Genomic DNA, 18,888 nt, shown 5'->3' with positions numbered 1-18,888 from the left:
ATTAAACAGCTCCATGTCCCAAGTGGTACCCAGCAGGAAGGGAAGCAGAGGAAGACAGGATCACAGCAGCCACTGATCAGTCATTCACAGGCAGCGCCACAAAGAAAGACGAGAGAGTCAGGAATTTCACAGGCTACTGTGTTTCAGCAGCGCATATCATCCTCCTCTTTTTAAATCTCTACTGATCACTACCTTCCAGTCCCTTCACAGTGCTCTCCTAATCCACAGGAGTAACTAAGATGCAGAACGTAAGGAAAAATTTCTTCTGACCTCCAGTTACCTGAGAATCAAGCAGGTAAGAGAAAATCTCCACCCTACTCTAAGGAAGGTGTTTCATAAACTCACCTGTAGCTAAAGCTATTCAGAAAGCCCACACTACCAGACCCAGAGTGGTAAAGAGCCTATTCATTTGCTGACCCTGGAGAAAAGGCAGCTTTAAACAAACTCTGCCACTCCCACTCTCTCTCCCTAGAACTTCAGGTTGAGACGCCTAGGACCAACTAAAGAAAAAAGCCATTTCATTCATGCCCTGGTCAAGCATTTCACACCCTCTTGTCCCTCCCAATCTACCAGCCAGTCAAACACAGAAAAAGCAAGAGACCCGTGGTAGGCTTCCAGTGGAAATACTGGCAAAATCTTCTTGGACTGCATTATTTGAAGGACCTGAGGTCAACTCACTGACTGTGAATGACTTTTACTGCTCCACTTAGCCTACCAGCTCAGCTCAGCTCAGCTCAGCTCAGCTCAGCAGCCTCCCAGCTACCTTTAGCTGCATAAGCACATGACCTGCAATCAGAAAGGCGTGAATCTTCCTTAGGAAGGAAACGGACACGGGGAATGAAGAGTGGAGATTAGTCCACACTCTGAGGAACAGGCAACACCAACCAAACACTCTGGCAGTAGCTTGTGTCTAGAAGCTCTCTACCTTCCAATCCACCTCAAGGCTTTGGGACTTGTGCTGACTTGCACAAAGGAACCCACTCCACCCTGCAGCAGTGGGCTCCTTCTTTCCAGCCTGGATGGAGGCATGTCCTGTATTTTGCAAGCATGTCCAGGTGTTCAGAATGGAACATGCTGATCATGATTAGCACCTTAAGGCACGCAGCTCTTCCCTTCTCAAAGAATGCTTTGTGAAATGATAGGCAGTGCTATCCCCACCTTTCCAAACAAATTACCCTCCTTCTATTGCACTTGCCTTCAAAATACTGCCACTTCTTCATTTCAGACTATGCTTCCCTCAGAAGGATGCACAAAAGGTTAGAGTAGTTGCAAGCACCTGCACCTGCAATTTTCAACTAACTGCGTCTTCAGAAAGGCTTCTGACAACAGGCCATTCTCTGGACATGAACACGGCAACGCTGAGGCAAGATAAATTATTTCAGTACATCTTACAGCCCAGATGTCTATGGCCAGAGAAGACACCAGCAGGTTGTCCTGATACTTCTGCTCATCCTCTCTGGTAGCAGCTGTACAGAGAACAACACAGTTTTAAATTCTAACTCAGTTTGTGCTCCACTGATGAAGGAAAACAGAAGTAAGGGAAAGGGACTTTGCTTCGGAGCAAATGTGAGTTTTTTGTGGATTTCAGTGTCCAGGATTTAAACCAGGAAGGGGTTTTCTTCAGTAAATCCAAAGGACAATTGGCTACAGAAACCTGTATCTGATACTACTGATAAGCGCTGACAGTTCTCTGGCTGTGACTCATTTCATTCAAACCTGCTTTCTCCGAATGCACATCTGACAGCAGGACTTGCTCCATTCAGCCTGCAGCAGTTCCACAGGAAAGATGTTGTGAAATTGGCCACACATCTTTGCAACGCTTCCACTTCAAAGTTTTTCCCACTATTTTCAAATATATTTCTCAGCTTCCTAAGGAGTGCAGTGTCCGTAACAAAGGAGGCGAGACTTTCATGCAAAAATGGAGAGACCTTGAACCGCAGTGGCAGGAACAACTCTGGTGTAATACCAGTGCCAGATGGCATGGGCATGAAAAGCACACTCACATCAATACGAACAGGCTTAGGAGAGACACAGAGCCCGCAGGGTGAGGTATTCCCAAAGAAGGGGAATTGACAGTGCAAAGGAGAGTTAATACCAACCAAGTGCTCAGTTACTTTATCAGAGCTCCCCTGTTTTCAAGGCCTGAAAGAACAGCTCAGTGCCAGAAAGACATCCAGATCATTTGGCCATGCTTGCTCTTATGGAACACTGTTTTCAATTTCCATCCTAGTGGGGTTGCATACTACTGACCAGTTAAAACCAGCACCTGAGCTACACAACAGTGTTTCAGTGGCAACACTGGACAGCTGTAGGTTCTGCCCTTCCCCTCTCCCAGCATGCTCCTCAGACACACAGCACACTTGCACATGCACCAAAACTCACAGCCACACCCACAGTTTGACCACCTGCAATAGTTTTGGCCCTGGCCAATCTAGCCCTGGGTGGATTGTGCAACAAGAAGCCATGGGGGCCGTGCTTCTCCCCGAATCCAAGCATCGCCCCAGAGGCCACACAAGCTGTGCGGTCAGGCCGTAAGGCTCAATGGCACACAGAGATCAAGTCCTACCCACTGAGAGCACACGTCCTTGTGGAAGGGACTGATGAGAGACTGGAGCTGGGGCAAGGGACAGGGCAGGTCTCTGCAGCTGGGGGCAGAGGAGAGGGGAACAAAGTAGGCGTGTGTGTTTGGGGAGAAGGGAGCAAGGAGGGTGTTCTCCTCCTTCCACAAGCTGGGCCAAAGGGGCTGTGGTGGGAGCAGTGCCTGCCCAGCAGAGGAAGCAAAAGGCAGGGAGCTCAGCGAGCACAGTTCCCTCTCAGTGGAACAGCGAGTTCTGCTGTTGGCAGCGATCCTCCTCTGGGAGGTTCCGGCCTGATCTCCTCACACGGAGCTGCTTGTTCCTGGCCCCTCAGAGGACTTCCCTCTCTGACGTGGGCCACAGCAGCTTTCTTTCCCATGCTCTCAATGAGGAGGGGAAACTTCTATAACGACAGTGGGAGGATTAATTAATATTTTAGCTGTTTCAACCATCATGACTTCTGCTTGCATTCATGAGACAAAATTAATAGCCTGGCTCTAGAGTGTTGCAGAAGTGCAATACCGAGATGTGACTGCTGGACACAATCACCGCTTGAGTCACTTTGTCATTTTTTCAGGTAGCAACAATGGATGGACATTCTCTAAGAACCATTGGGTTAAATATAAAGAAGGACACTTTTCAGGCAATTTGAGAAACTTCTCTCCTTTTATTATTGTTTTTCCAAACATAGATATCTGGATATTACTGAAAAGCAGCCAAGCAACTACAGCAGTGTAGTTTAATTGCCTAAACTAAGGGTAACTTTACAAAATAGGTTATACACTGACAATACTAAAGGGCCTCTTGAAGCATGGATAATATATCCAGTTCCCATTATGAAAAATTGGACTACCAATGGTAGTCCATGGTAGAGTGAATTAAAACTATCTGTTGTATTTTCATATACTAAGAAAAACTACATCCTTAAAAAACTACAATTAGCACAGCTTACTGAAGAACTACATTAAGTCCCTAACAGGCTTGTTTTTTGGTCTAGGAGGTGTGCCAAGAAACCTCTCTCAGTTCATAGTCTTCTGTAAGGATGTGCAGGTGGAGCCAGTTTCTGCCTCATAGACATAGGAACATCGCAACAGCACCGTGGTAAACTGGAAGGCGAAGGGCAAGGCAACGCAGAGATGTGTCTCTGCACGGTGAATCCATGTGCCGCAGCATCTTCCATCCACGGGAGCAGGAAAGCAGCTTCAGGATTGCCAGCGAAAAAAGCAAGAATGATGCCGTGCTCACGTGGCTGCCATCGGGTGTGAGCCCCCCCAGCACAGCTCTGTGCAGGGAATTCCTCTCAGTGGCTGGAGAGCAGCGTCCAGAGGCGGAATCGCAGCTGACCGTAAGCTTGCATCGCCTCCGCGTGGGCGGCCGGATCTCGGGCCAGGTGCTCAAAGAGGTTGAGCGGCTCGACCGTTCGCATTGCCGGCGGCAAGCTGATCTCCGCAGGAAGCCTCTTGTTGCCCAGGACAAAGTGCTCCAGGCGTTTCAACTGCAGGCAGCGGCGCAGGTATGCCATGATGTCCCACAGCCGCCGCTCAAATTCCCTCCTGCGCCACTTGGACAGCGGTACGGTGGTCAGCACGTGCATGACCACAGTCTTCCAGGTCGAGCTGGAAAAACCTGTGCCCCTCAGGATGTAGGTGAAGAGCTGCAGGCATTTCAGGTGCAAGCTCTCACACGGCACCTGCCTGGCCACGTGCTGGAAGAATTTTGCCTCTGCCACAGCGTACGTCTCAGGCCACGCTGTGCTTGCGATGGACTTGGCCTTGGCGGGCCGGCTGCTCACAGAGCTGCTGGAGCCGCCTTTCTGGGCCTCTGTGGGCTGGCTGACCACAAAGATGTCGGAGTCCCCGTGGCGCACCCCAAACAGCATCTCCACCATCAGGCTCTCCTTGCCTTTGCTCAGCCGGAATTGGCAGGACCGGCTGCAGGGCTGAAACACCAAGTGCCACGAGTACGACTGAGGCAAATGCAGCCACGAGCATCTCACCAGCTGGTAGAACCAGTGGGAGGTTTTCTCCACGTCCAGGTAGGAGCCGGTGCAGAGTGTCTCTAGGAGGCTGGGCTTCTGCTTCCGCCGCAGCTCCTTCTGCGAGTGGTGCAGGAAGCACAACAGCTTCTCGCCCAGCTGCTCCCTCTCGCACGTGCACACCAGCTCCACACGGACGCAGAAGGTCCTTGCTGCCATCTGCCCGGCACTGTTCAGCTCCAGGTGGAAGGCGTGTCCCGGCGGGGGATTCAGTGGGACCAGCATGCGGTACACCACATCCCGCTCACGGGGACTCCAACCCTCAAAGGCACTGCCCACCCCGATGGCTTCTTGAGGCACCGGGTAGAAACTATTGCTCACGCTGTCAGTAAAGACACGCGTGAAGCTCTCCATCAGCTCCGCTGCCACTGAGCGACCTCTCTCCACGTCCTCGACAGGACACTGTATGCGATCCACTAAAAGGATCCCTCGCTTATTCCCAACGTCCCGGGTGTCTTCTTTCTCTTCAATTCCACCACGGCTGCCTTTGTCCTTGCCATCACCACGGCCTTCTTTTTCACTGGCAGCCACATTACCTTGTTCTCCCGCTTTTGCATCTTCATTCTTCTCTCCATTTGCATTCGCATCACCCTGTTTCTCATTTCTGTTTGCAACATTGGTCTCTTCATTTCCAAGGTGAGTGTTTTTTTCCTCAGATGCAGCAAACCCACTGTGGTCTACTGCATTCCCACCATCACTGTTGTCTTCCTGCCCAATCCAATCACTGCTTTGTTGTTCACTGGCATCACTGCTTTCCTCCACCTTCACATCTGCTTTTTCTTCCTTTCCATCTACCTCGTATACTCCTTCATTTACATCATCACTGTTGCCTGCCTTCATATGCACATCATTGGTTTTTTCTTCATTTCCATCTCCTTCTTCCTTTCCAGCATCCTTGTCTGGCTCCACCTTCACATCCTTGTTTTCTCCTTCATTTACTTCATCTAGGTCTTCCACACCTCCAGTAACATTGCCAGGTTCTTCTTCACTTCCTTCAGCAGTATTGTCTCCTGGCATATTCCCATCACTCCAGCCTTCATCTTTCTTTGCATCATGGCCATCGTCACTTTTAACATCACTTTCTTTCTTCAACTTCACATCTTCATCTTGTTCATTGGCATCATCGTCGTCTCCTTCCTTTGCAGCCACAGGACTGCCTTCTCCTTCATTTCCGCTGCCACTGTCACCTGCCTCCACAGTCACATCAATGTTTTCTCCGTCTCCCTCAGAATCCAAATTGTCTTCTTCCTCTTCTTTTTCCTTCTCCTCTCCCAAGGTCTTGCAGGAGCTCTGGTCCTTGCCGCTGCTGTTGGTTTCGCTGGCTTCAGGACTCCTCCTGCAGCTAAACCACAGGCCCAAGAGGAGCAGGAGTCCAGCAAGAGCCCAGAATGGCCACTGCTGCAGGGCACCAAAGAGCAGGGCTCCCCAGCCCTCGTCCTGCTGCTCCGGGGGCCCTTGCTCCAGCTCCTGCAGCAGCCGAGCCATCTCGCGGTCGAGCAGCTCCTCCCGCTCCTGCATTCGCCGGTGCGTGGCCTCATCCAGCCCATCCCCAGCTGGCTGGGGGTACTGGATCAGGCTTTGCACGAGCACGAAGAGCAATGACAATAAAGCCATGGTCTGCAAGAGGACACACAGAAGGGGTTCAGTAGGGCCGGAATGGAGGCAGCCGGTGCGGGGCAGGAGCCACAGGGATGTGGCAGCAGGAAGGAGAGGGCCCCCGGCAGCTGGCAGGAGGCAAGGCCTGCACCGCTGCCCCAGCGAGCACCGAGCCGGAGCAAGGCGCTCCCGCCAGGGGCTGGGCCCTGCGTGCAGGGACAGAACACACGCCCCGGCTGCCGGCGCTTCTGCCCCAGCCCTCCCCCAGCCCGGCCTCCCCACCACCTGTGTGCACTCACCGCTTGCCCAGGCTCTACTGGCGGCAACGGCAACCAACGGGGCCTTTTCTAGCTGCCCCCATTGTGACACGGCCCCTGTGGTGTCACAGGCCCCAGAGCACATCACAGGCCAGCCCCACCCGCCATCCCCAGCCCAGCAACTCATCATGGCCCTGGGCACCCAGAGCCTCAACAGACACAAAGTGCAGACCCATCAGTCGTGAACCTGGGAACCCCAGGGCTTCCCTGTACAAAGCAGGCACAAGCACCCTCCCACACAAACCCTTCTCAAATATAAATATGGGTGACATGATCCATGGATGCTCTTGGTATGCAGGTGTAGGCTTTTATTTTTTTATTCATAGTGGAACTTTTTACTACAAATATTTATATTTATTGCTGTGTTGGTACATCTCCCCTCCCCCCTCCTTTCCAGGCTGTAGTGTGATCTGAGGAACTCTTATTAAGCCTTGGCCTTGAAAACACCACCTGGGCTCAGCTCTTTCTTTTATTTGGCGATCTCAAGCACACTTGTTTGTGACATTTACTTTGGAGGCAGCACATCACATAGGCTAATATTTATTTACTGATTTAGTGAGAAATAAGGAAATTCATGCTGCTTATGTGATGCACAGGAAGTTGTAATGTCATCCAGTCTTATGGCCTACCCTTTGTTTACACCAGCACTGTCCCACCTCACACATCTTTTGTGAAGACAAGGATGTCAGGGTTTCTCTCCTGAATTAGGAACACTTTCAAAGATCTGTTTATTGTCTGACAAACGATCACACACAACCAACTTAGGCTTTGCAAAGCAGGATAAAAATACTCAGGCCCATCCATACTACTTCTTAAACTAGATGTGGCTGATCAATAGCCCGGCTGAGAAATGGACAAGCCACTGTAACAAGAAATACAAGTTTGGAAAAGGAAAAAGAAAAGTCCTCAAAACACAGAACTCCTGAAGCTTAGCTCGCTCCACTCTAATGTGCTCTCCCTCAATGCCACATAAAGATGTGCTCCTCCTGACACTTGCAGCAACTGGCTTCTCTCTTGCCATTCCGAGAGGAACTCTATTTTGTATAGGGATGTAGACGTGTCTGCATTTAGACGCCATCCTCGGTACAAACCTCCTCCATTGCTTTTTTCTGACTGGAGATCCTTGCTACTGGCTACAATGGTGCTGTTTATTGGGAAGAGTTTCTCTGATGCTGATCACAGCACAGCACAGCACGAGGTCCCTTTTTGCTCCCTTGAGCTACTCAAATTCCTCTTGGGTGATCTCTGAAATACTCTTTATCAGCTGAGGGCTGACAAAACACAGAATGTCTGAGTGATCGCCCTTCCCTTGTCCAGCCGTGACACAAGAGCTGGGTGCACTCAGAAAACACAGTTTTCTGAACCATCCTATATAAAACCAACAACCAGCTCCTTATAAATTCTGCCATCTAGATGAGGTCGCCATTAAACAGCTCCATGTCCCAAGTGGTACCCAGCAGGGAGGGAAGCAGAGGAAGACAGGATCACAGCAGCCACTGATCAGTCATTCACAGGCAGCGCCACAAAGAAAGACGAGAGAGTCAGGAATTTCACAGGCTACTGTGTTTCAGCAGCGCATATCATCCTCCTCTTTTTAAATCTCTACTGATCACTACCTTCCAGTCCCTTCACAGTGCTCTCCTAATCCACAGGAGTAACTAAGATGCAGAACGTAAGGAAAAATTTCTTCTGACCTCCAGTTACCTGAGAATCAAGCAGGTAAGAGAAAATCTCCACCCTACTCTAAGGAAGGTGTTTCATAAACTCACCTGTAGCTAAAGCTATTCAGAAAGCCCACACTACCAGACCCAGAGTGGTAAAGAGCCTATTCATTTGCTGACCCTGGAGAAAAGGCAGCTTTAAACAAACTCTGCCACTCCCACTCTCTCTCCCTAGAACTTCAGGTTGAGACGCCTAGGACCAACTAAAGAAAAAAGCCATTTCATTCATGCCCTGGTCAAGCATTTCACACCCTCTTGTCCCTCCCAATCTACCAGCCAGTCAAACACAGAAAAAGCAAGAGACCCGTGGTAGGCTTCCAGTGGAAATACTGGCAAAATCTTCTTGGACTGCATTATTTGAAGGACCTGAGGTCAACTCACTGACTGTGAATGACTTTTACTGCTCCACTTAGCCTACCAGCTCAGCTCAGCTCAGCTCAGCTCAGCTCAGCTCAGCAGCCTCCCAGCTACCTTTAGCTGCATAAGCACATGACCTGCAATCAGAAAGGCGTGAATCTTCCTTAGGAAGGAAATAGTCACGGGGAATGAAGAGTGGAGATTAGTCCACACTCTGAGGAACAGGCAACACCAACCAAACACTCTGGCAGTAGCTTGTGTCTAGAAGCTCTCTACCTTCCAATCCACCTCAAGGCTTTGGGACTTGTGCTGACTTGCACAAAGGAACCCACTCCACCCTGCAGCAGTGGGCTCCTTCTTTCCAGCCTGGATGGAGGCATGTCCTGTATTTTGCAAGCATGTCCAGGTGTTCAGAATGGAACATGCTGATCATGATTAGCACCTTAAGGCACGCAGCTCTTCCCTTCTCAAAGAATGCTTTGTGAAATGATAGGCAGTGCTATCCCCACCTTTCCAAACAAATTACCCTCCTTCTATTGCACTTGCCTTCAAAATACTGCCACTTCTTCATTTCAGACTATGCTTCCCTCAGAAGGATGCACAAAAGGTTAGAGTAGTTGCAAGCACCTGCACCTGCAATTTTCAACTAACTGCGTCTTCAGAAAGGCTTCTGACAACAGGCCATTCTCTGGACATGAACACGGCAACGCTGAGGCAAGATAAATTATTTCAGTACATCTTACAGCCCAGATGTCTATGGCCAGAGAAGACACCAGCAGGTTGTCCTGATACTTCTGCTCATCCTCTCTGGTAGCAGCTGTACAGAGAACAACACAGTTTTAAATTCTAACTCAGTTTGTGCTCCACTGATGAAGGAAAACAGAAGTAAGGGAAAGGGACTTTGCTTCGGAGCAAATGTGAGTTTTTTGTGGATTTCAGTGTCCAGGATTTAAACCGGGAAGGGGTTTTCTTCAGTAAATCCAAAGGACAATTGGCTACAGAAACCTGTATCTGATACTACTGATAAGCGCTGACAGTTCTCTGGCTGTGACTCATTTCATTCAAACCTGCTTTCTCCGAATGCACATCTGACAGCAGGACTTGCTCCATTCAGCCTGCAGCAGTTCCACAGGAAAGATGTTGTGAAATTGGCCACACATCTTTGCAACGCTTCCACTTCAAAGTTTTTCCCACTATTTTCAAATATATTTCTCAGCTTCCTAAGGAGTGCAGTGTCCGTAACAAAGGAGGCGAGACTTTCATGCAAAAATGGAGAGACCTTGAACCGCAGTGGCAGGAACAACTCTGGTGTAATACCAGTGCCAGATGGCATGGGCATGAAAAGCACACTCACATCAATACGAACAGGCTTAGGAGAGACACAGAGCCCGCAGGGTGAGGTATTCCCAAAGAAGGGGAATTGACAGTGCAAAGGAGAGTTAATACCAACCAAGTGCTCAGTTACTTTATCAGAGCTCCCCTGTTTTCAAGGCCTGAAAGAACAGCTCAGTGCCAGAAAGACATCCAGATCATTTGGCCATGCTTGCTCTTATGGAACACTGTTTTCAATTTCCATCCTAGTGGGGTTGCATACTACTGACCAGTTAAAACCAGCACCTGAGCTACACAACAGTGTTTCAGTGGCAACACTGGACAGCTGTAGGTTCTGCCCTTCCCCTCTCCCAGCATGCTCCTCAGACACACAGCACACTTGCACATGCACCAAAACTCACAGCCACACCCACAGTTTGACCACCTGCAATAGTTTTGGCCCTGGCCAATCTAGCCCTGGGTGGATTGTGCAACAAGAAGCCATGGGGGCCGTGCTTCTCCCCGAATCCAAGCATCGCCCCAGAGGCCACACAAGCTGTGCGGTCAGGCCGTAAGGCTCAATGGCACACAGAGATCAAGTCCTACCCACTGAGAGCACACGTCCTTGTGGAAGGGACTGATGAGAGACTGGAGCTGGGGCAAGGGACAGGGCAGGTCTCTGCAGCTGGGGGCAGAGGAGAGGGGAACAAAGTAGGCGTGTGTGTTTGGGGAGAAGGGAGCAAGGAGGGTGTTCTCCTCCTTCCACAAGCTGGGCCAAAGGGGCTGTGGTGGGAGCAGTGCCTGCCCAGCAGAGGAAGCAAAAGGCAGGGAGCTCAGCGAGCACAGTTCCCTCTCAGTGGAACAGCGAGTTCTGCTGTTGGCAGCGATCCTCCTCTGGGAGGTTCCGGCCTGATCTCCTCACACGGAGCTGCTTGTTCCTGGCCCCTCAGAGGACTTCCCTCTCTGACGTGGGCCACAGCAGCTTTCTTTCCCATGCTCTCAATGAGGAGGGGAAACTTCTATAACGACAGTGGGAGGATTAATTAATATTTTAGCTGTTTCAACCATCATGACTTCTGCTTGGATTCATGAGACAAAATTAATAGCCTGGCTCTAGAGTGTTGCAGAAGTGCAATACCGAGATGTGACTGCTGGACACAATCACCGCTTGAGTCACTTTGTCATTTTTTCAGGTAGCAACAATGGATGGACATTCTCTAAGAACCATTGGGTTAAATATAAAGAAGGACACTTTTCAGGCAATTTGAGAAACTTCTCTCCTTTTATTATTGTTTTTCCAAACATAGATATCTGGATATTACTGAAAAGCAGCCAAGCAACTACAGCAGTGTAGTTTAATTGCCTAAACTAAGGGTAACTTTACAAAATAGGCTATACACTGACAATACTAAAGGGCCTCTTGAAGCATGGATAATATATCCAGTTCCCATTATGAAAAATTGGACTACCAATGGTAGTCCATGGTAGAGTGAATTAAAACTATCTGTTGTATTTTCATATACTAAGAAAAACTACATCCTTAAAAAACTACAATTAGCACAGCTTACTGAAGAACTACATTAAGTCCCTAACAGGCTTGTTTTTTGGTCTAGGAGGTGTGCCAAGAAACCTCTCTCAGTTCATAGTCTTCTGTAAGGATGTGCAGGTGGAGCCAGTTTCTGCCTCATAGACATAGGAACATCGCAACAGCACCGTGGTAAACTGGAAGGCGAAGGGCAAGGCAACGCAGAGATGTGTCTCTGCACGGTGAATCCATGTGCCGCAGCATCTTCCATCCACGGGAGCAGGAAAGCAGCTTCAGGATTGCCAGCGAAAAAAGCAAGAATGATGCCGTGCTCACGTGGCTGCCATCGGGTGTGAGCCCCCCCAGCACAGCTCTGTGCAGGGAATTCCTCTCAGTGGCTGGAGAGCAGCGTCCAGAGGCGGAATCGCAGCTGACCGTAAGCTTGCATCGCCTCCGCGTGGGCGGCCGGATCTCGGGCCAGGTGCTCAAAGAGGTTGAGCGGCTCGACCGTTCGCATTGCCGGCGGCAAGCTGATCTCCGCAGGAAGCCTCTTGTTGCCCAGGACAAAGTGCTCCAGGCGTTTCAACTGCAGGCAGCGGCGCAGGTATGCCATGATGTCCCACAGCCGCCGCTCAAATTCCCTCCTGCGCCACTTGGACAGCGGTACGGTGGTCAGCACGTGCATGACCACAGTCTTCCAGGTCGAGCTGGAAAAACCTGTGCCCCTCAGGATGAAGGTGAAGAGCTGCAGGCATTTCAGGTGCAAGCTCTCACACGGCACCTGCCTGGCCACGTGCTGGAAGAATTTTGCCTCTGCCACAGCGTACGTCTCAGGCCACGCTGTGCTTGCGATGGACTCGGCCTTGGCGGGCCGGCTGCTCACAGAGCTGCTGGAGCCGCCTTTCTGGGCCTCTGTGGGCTGGCTGACCACAAAGATGTCGGAGTCCCCGTGGCGCACCCCAAACAGCATCTCCACCATCAGGCTCTCCTTGCCTTTGCTCAGCCGGAATTGGCAGGACCGGCTGCAGGGCTGAAACACCAAGTGCCACGAGTACGACTGAGGCAAATGCAGCCACGAGCATCTCACCAGCTGGTAGAACCAGTGGGAGGTTTTCTCCACGTCCAGGTAGGAGCCGGTGCAGAGTGTCTCTAGGAGGCTGGGCTTCTGCTTCCGCCGCAGCTCCTTCTGCGAGTGGTGCAGGAAGCACAACAGCTTCTCGCCCAGCTGCTCCCTCTCGCACGTGCACACCAGCTCCACACGGACGCAGAAGGTCCTTGCTGCCATCTGCCCGGCACTGTTCAGCTCCAGGTGGAAGGCGTGTCCCGGCGGGGGATTCAGTGGGACCAGCATGCGGTACACCACATCCCGCTCACGGGGACTCCAACCCTCAAAGGCACTGCCCACCCCGATGGCTTCTTGAGGCACCGGGTAGAAACTATTGCTCACGCTGTCAGTAAAGACACGCGTGAAGCTCTCCATCAGCTCCGCTGCCACTGAGCGACCTCTCTCCACGTCCTCGACAGGACACTGTATGCGATCCACTAAAAGGATCCCTCGCTTATTCCCAACGTCCCGGGTGTCTTCTTTCTCTTCAATTCCACCACGGCTGCCTTTGTCCTTGCCATCACCACGGCCTTCTTTTTCACTGGCAGCCACATTACCTTGTTCTCCCGCTTTTGCATCTTCATTCTTCTCTCCATTTGCATTCGCATCACCCTGTTTCTCATTTCTGTTTGCAACATTGGTCTCTTCATTTCCAAGGTGAGTGTTTTTTTCCTCAGATGCAGCAAACCCACTGTGGTCTACTGCATTCCCACCATCACTGTTGTCTTCCTGCCCAATCCAATCACTGCTTTGTTGTTCACTGGCATCACTGCTTTCCTCCACCTTCACATCTGCTTTTTCTTCCTTTCCATCTACCTCGTATACTCCTTCATTTACATCATCACTGTTGCCTGCCTTCATATGCACATCATTGGTTTTTTCTTCATTTCCATCTCCTTCTTCCTTTCCAGCATCCTTGTCTGGCTCCACCTTCACATCCTTGTTTTCTCCTTCATTTACTTCATCTAGGTCTTCCACACCTCCAGTAACATTGCCAGGTTCTTCTTCACTTCCTTCAGCAGTATTGTCTCCTGGCATATTCCCATCACTCCAGCCTTCATCTTTCTTTGCATCATGGCCATCGTCACTTTTAACATCACTTTCTTTCTTCAACTTCACATCTTCATCTTGTTCATTGGCATCATCGTCGTCTCCTTCCTTTGCAGCCACAGGACTGCCTTCTCCTTCATTTCCGCTGCCACTGTCACCTGCCTCCACAGTCACATCAATGTTTTCTCCGTCTCCCTCAGAATCCAAATTGTCTTCTTCCTCTTCTTTTTCCTTCTCCTCTCCCAAGGTCTTGCAGGAGCTCTGGTCCTTGCCGCTGCTGTTGGTTTCGCTGGCTTCAGGACTCCTCCTGCAGCTAAACCACAGGCCCAAGAGGAGCAGGAGTCCAGCAAGAGCCCAGAATGGCCACTGCTGCAGGGCACCAAAGAGCAGGGCTCCCCAGCCCTCGTCCTGCTGCTCCGGGGGCCCTTGCTCCAGCTCCTGCAGCAGCCGAGCCATCTCGCGGTCGAGCAGCTCCTCCCGCTCCTGCATTCGCCGGTGCGTGGCCTCATCCAGCCCATCCCCAGCTGGCTGGGGGTACTGGATCAGGCTTTGCACGAGCACGAAGAGCAATGACAATAAAGCCATGGTCTGCAAGAGGACACACAGAAGGGGTTCAGTAGGGCCGGAATGGAGGCAGCCGGTGCGGGGCAGGAGCCACAGGGATGTGGCAGCAGGAAGGAGAGGGCCCCCGGCAGCTGGCAGGAGGCAAGGCCTGCACCGCTGCCCCAGCGAGCACCGAGCCGGAGCAAGGCGCTCCCGCCAGGGGCTGGGCCCTGCGTGCAGGGACAGAACACACGCCCCGGCTGCCGGCGCTTCTGCCCCAGCCCTCCCCCAGCCCGGCCTCCCCACCACCTGTGTGCACTCACCGCTTGCCCAGGCTCTACTGGCGGCAACGGCAACCAACGGGGCCTTTTCTAGCTGCCCCCATTGTGACACGGCCCCTGTGGTGTCACAGGCCCCAGAGCACATCACAGGCCAGCCCCACCCGCCATCCCCAGCCCAGCAACTCATCATGGCCCTGGGCACCCAGAGCCTCAACAGACACAAAGTGCAGACCCATCAGTCGTGAACCTGGGAACCCCAGGGCTTCCCTGTACAAAGCAGGCACAAGCACCCTCCCACACAAACCCTTCTCAAATATAAATATGGGTGACATGATCCATGGATGCTCTTGGTATGCAGGTGTAGGCTTTTATTTTTTTATTCATAGTGGAACTTTTTACTACAAATATTTATATTTATTGCTGTGTTGGTACATCTCCCCTCCCCCCTCCTTTCCAGGCTGTAGTGTGATCTGAGGAACTCTTATTAAGCCTTGGCCTTGAAAACACCACCTGGGCTCAGCTCTTTCTTTTATTTGGCGATCTCAAGCACACTTGTTTGTGACATTTACTTTGGAGGCAGCACATCACATAGGCTAATATTTATTTACTGATTTAGTGAGAAATAAGGAAATTCATGCTGCTTATGTGATGCACAGGAAGTTGTAATGTCATCCAGTCTTATGGCCTACCCTTTGTTTACACCAGCACTGTCCCACCTCACACATCTTTTGTGAAGACAAGGATGTCAGGGTTTCTCTCCTGAATTAGGAACACTTTCAAAGATCTGTTTATTGTCTGACAAACGATCACACACAACCAACTTAGGCTTTGCAAAGCAGGATAAAAATACTCAGGCCCATCCATACTACTTCTTAAACTAGATGTGGCTGATCAATAGCCCGGCTGAGAAATGGACAAGCCACTGTAACAAGAAATACAAGTTTGGAAAAGGAAAAAGAAAAGTCCTCAAAACACAGAACTCCTGAAGCTTAGCTCGCTCCACTCTAATGTGCTCTCCCTCAATGCCACATAAAGATGTGCTCCTCCTGACACTTGCAGCAACTGGCTTCTCTCTTGCCATTCCGAGAGGAACTCTATTTTGTATAGGGATGTAGACGTGTCTGCATTTAGACGCCATCCTCGGTACAAACCTCCTCCATTGCTTTTTTCTGACTGGAGATCCTTGCTACTGGCTACAATGGTGCTGTTTATTGGGAAGAGTTTCTCTGATGCTGATCACAGCACAGCACAGCACGAGGTCCCTTTTTGCTCCCTTGAGCTACTCAAATTCCTCTTGGGTGATCTCTGAAATACTCTTTATCAGCTGAGGGCTGACAAAACACAGAATGTCTGAGTGATCGCCCTTCCCTTGTCCAGCCGTGACACAAGAGCTGGGTGCACTCAGAAAACACAGTTTTCTGAACCATCCTATATAAAACCAACAACCAGCTCCTTATAAATTCTGCCATCTAGATGAGGTCGCCATTAAACAGCTCCATGTCCCAAGTGGTACCCAGCAGGGAGGGAAGCAGAGGAAGACAGGATCACAGCAGCCACTGATCAGTCATTCACAGGCAGCGCCACAAAGAAAGACGAGAGAGTCAGGAATTTCACAGGCTACTGTGTTTCAGCAGCGCATATCATCCTCCTCTTTTTAAATCTCTACTGATCACTACCTTCCAGTCCCTTCACAGTGCTCTCCTAATCCACAGGAGTAACTAAGATGCAGAACGTAAGGAAAAATTTCTTCTGACCTCCAGTTACCTGAGAATCAAGCAGGTAAGAGAAAATCTCCACCCTACTCTAAGGAAGGTGTTTCATAAACTCACCTGTAGCTAAAGCTATTCAGAAAGCCCACACTACCAGACCCAGAGTGGTAAAGAGCCTATTCATTTGCTGACCCTGGAGAAAAGGCAGCTTTAAACAAACTCTGCCACTCCCACTCTCTCTCCCTAGAACTTCAGGTTGAGACGCCTAGGACCAACTAAAGAAAAAAGCCATTTCATTCATGCCCTGCTCAAGCATTTCACACCCTCTTGTCCCTCCCAATCTACCAGCCAGTCAAACACAGAAAAAGCAAGAGACCCGTGGTAGGCTTCCAGTGGAAATACTGGCAAAATCTTCTTGGACTGCATTATTTGAAGGACCTGAGGTCAACTCACTGACTGTGAATGACTTTTACTGCTCCACTTAGCCTACCAGCTCAGCTCAGCTCAGCTCAGCTCAGCTCAGCTCAGCAGCCTCCCAGCTACCTTTAGCTGCATAAGCACATGACCTGCAATCAGAAAGGCGTGAATCTTCCTTAGGAAGGAAATAGTCACGGGGAATGAAGAGTGGAGATTAGTCCACACTCTGAGGAACAGGCAACACCAACCAAACACTCTGGCAGTAGCTTGTGTCTAGAAGCTCTCTACCTTCCAATCCACCTCAAGGCTTTGGGACTTGTGCTGACTTGCACAAAGGAACCCACTCCACCCTGCAGCAGTGGGCTCCTTCTTTCCAGCCTGGATGGAGGCATGTCCTGTATTTTGCAAGCATGTCCAGGTGTTCAGAATGGAACATGCTGATCATGATTAGCACCTTAAGGCACGCAGCTCTTCCCTTCTCAAAGAATGCTTTGTGAAATGATAGGCAGTGCTATCCCCACCTTTCCAAACAAATTACCCTCCTTCTATTGCACTTGCCTTCAAAATACTGCCACTTCTTCATTTCAGACTATGCTTCCCTCAGAAGGATGCACAAAAGGTTAGAGTAGTTGCAAGCACCTGCACCTGCAATTTTCAACTAACTGCGTCTTCAGAAAGGCTTCTGACAACAGGCCATTCTCTGGACATGAACACGGCAACGCTGAGGCAAGATAAATTATTTCAGTACATCTTACAGCCCAGATGTCTATGGCCAGAGAAGACACCAGCAGGTTGTCCTGATACTTCTGCTCATCCTCTCTGGTAGCAGCTGTACAGAGAACAACACAGTTTTAAATTCTAACTCAGTTTGTGCTCCACTGATGAAGGAAAACAGAAGTAAGGGAAAGGGACTTTGCTTCGGAGCAAATGTGAGTTTTTTGTGGATTTCAGTGTCCAGGATTTAAACCGGGAAGGGGTTTTCTTCAGTAAATCCAAAGGACAATTGGCTACAGAAACCTGTATCTGATACTACTGATAAGCGCTGACAGTTCTCTGGCTGTGACTCATTTCATTCAAACCTGCTTTCTCCGAATGCACATCTGACAGCAGGACTTGCTCCATTCAGCCTGCAGCAGTTCCACAGGAAAGATGTTGTGAAATTGGCCACACATCTTTGCAACGCTTCCACTTCAAAGTTTTTCCCACTATTTTCAAATATATTTCTCAGCTTCCTAAGGAGTGCAGTGTCCGTAACAAAGGAGGCGAGACTTTCATGCAAAAATGGAGAGACCTTGAACCGCAGTGGCAGGAACAACTCTGGTGTAATACCAGTGCCAGATGGCATGGGCATGAAAAGCACACTCACATCAATACGAACAGGCTTAGGAGAGACACAGAGCCCGCAGGGTGAGGTATTCCCAAAGAAGGGGAATTGACAGTGCAAAGGAGAGTTAATACCAACCAAGTGCTCAGTTACTTTATCAGAGCTCCCCTGTTTTCAAGGCCTGAAAGAACAGCTCAGTGCCAGAAAGACATCCAGATCATTTGGCCATGCTTGCTCTTATGGAACACTGTTTTCAATTTCCATCCTAGTGGGGTTGCATACTACTGACCAGTTAAAACCAGCACCTGAGCTACACAACAGTGTTTCAGTGGCAACACTGGACAGCTGTAGGTTCTGCCCTTCCCCTCTCCCAGCATGCTCCTCAGACACACAGCACACTTGCACATGCACCAAAACTCACAGCCACACCCACAGTTTGACCACCTGCAATAGTTTTGGCCCTGGCCAATCTAGCCCTGGGTGGATTGTGCAACAAGAAGCCATGGGGGCCGTGCTTCTCCCCGAATCCAAGCATCGCCCCAGAGGCCACACAAGCTGTGCGGTCAGGCCGTAAGGCTCAATGGCACACAGAGATCAAGTCCTACCCACTGAGAGCACACGTCCTTGTGGAAGGGACTGATGAGAGACTGGAGCTGGGGCAAGGGACAGGGCAGGTCTCTGCAGCTGGGGGCAGAGGAGAGGGGAACAAAGTAGGCGTGTGTGTTTGGGGAGAAGGGAGCAAGGAGGGTGTTCTCCTCCTTCCACAAGCTGGGCCAAAGGGGCTGTGGTGGGAGCAGTGCCTGCCCAGCAGAGGAAGCAAAAGGCAGGGAGCTCAGCGAGCACAGTTCCCTCTCAGTGGAACAGCGAGTTCTGCTGTTGGCAGCGATCCTCCTCTGGGAGGTTCCGGCCTGATCTCCTCACACGGAGCTGCTTGTTCCTGGCCCCTCAGAGGACTTCCCTCTCTGACGTGGGCCACAGCAGCTTTCTTTCCCATGCTCTCAATGAGGAGGGGAAACTTCTA

General features: G+C 50.5%; 3 protein-coding genes across 4 annotated transcripts in view; all 3 read right to left on the bottom strand.

Moving 5' to 3' along the window:
- SEMA3D (semaphorin 3D) overlaps positions 1-18,888 on the bottom strand; it is a 220,731-nt gene that overhangs the window by 134,498 nt on the left and 67,345 nt on the right. The gene's annotated exons all lie outside the window — the stretch shown is intronic.
- On the bottom strand, positions 3,877-6,084 carry LOC138104564 (inositol 1,4,5-trisphosphate receptor-interacting protein-like 1). Its single transcript, XM_069003851.1, has one exon. It carries the CDS (start codon positions 5,626-5,628, stop codon positions 3,877-3,879), a length of 1,752 nt encoding a protein of 583 aa, XP_068859952.1. The 5' UTR covers positions 5,629-6,084.
- Positions 11,830-14,037, bottom strand: LOC138104563 (inositol 1,4,5-trisphosphate receptor-interacting protein-like 1). The gene has a single exon (XM_069003850.1). It carries the CDS (start codon positions 13,579-13,581, stop codon positions 11,830-11,832), a length of 1,752 nt encoding a protein of 583 aa, XP_068859951.1. The 5' UTR covers positions 13,582-14,037.

Source organism: Aphelocoma coerulescens, chromosome 1A (genome assembly GCF_041296385.1).
Source record: "Aphelocoma coerulescens isolate FSJ_1873_10779 chromosome 1A, UR_Acoe_1.0, whole genome shotgun sequence".
Lineage (NCBI taxonomy): Eukaryota > Metazoa > Chordata > Aves > Passeriformes > Corvidae > Aphelocoma > Aphelocoma coerulescens.
Note: the sequence above shows the minus strand (reverse complement) of the source record. Positions and strands in the feature narration are given on the sequence as shown.

Bases quoted from the DNA above. Each gene is read 5' to 3' on its own strand.
- LOC138104563 (XM_069003850.1), bottom strand. From the start codon at position 13,581: ATGCCAGGAGACAATACTGCTGAAGGAAGTGAAGAAGAACCTGGCAAT.
- LOC138104564 (XM_069003851.1), bottom strand. From the start codon at position 5,628: ATGCCAGGAGACAATACTGCTGAAGGAAGTGAAGAAGAACCTGGCAAT.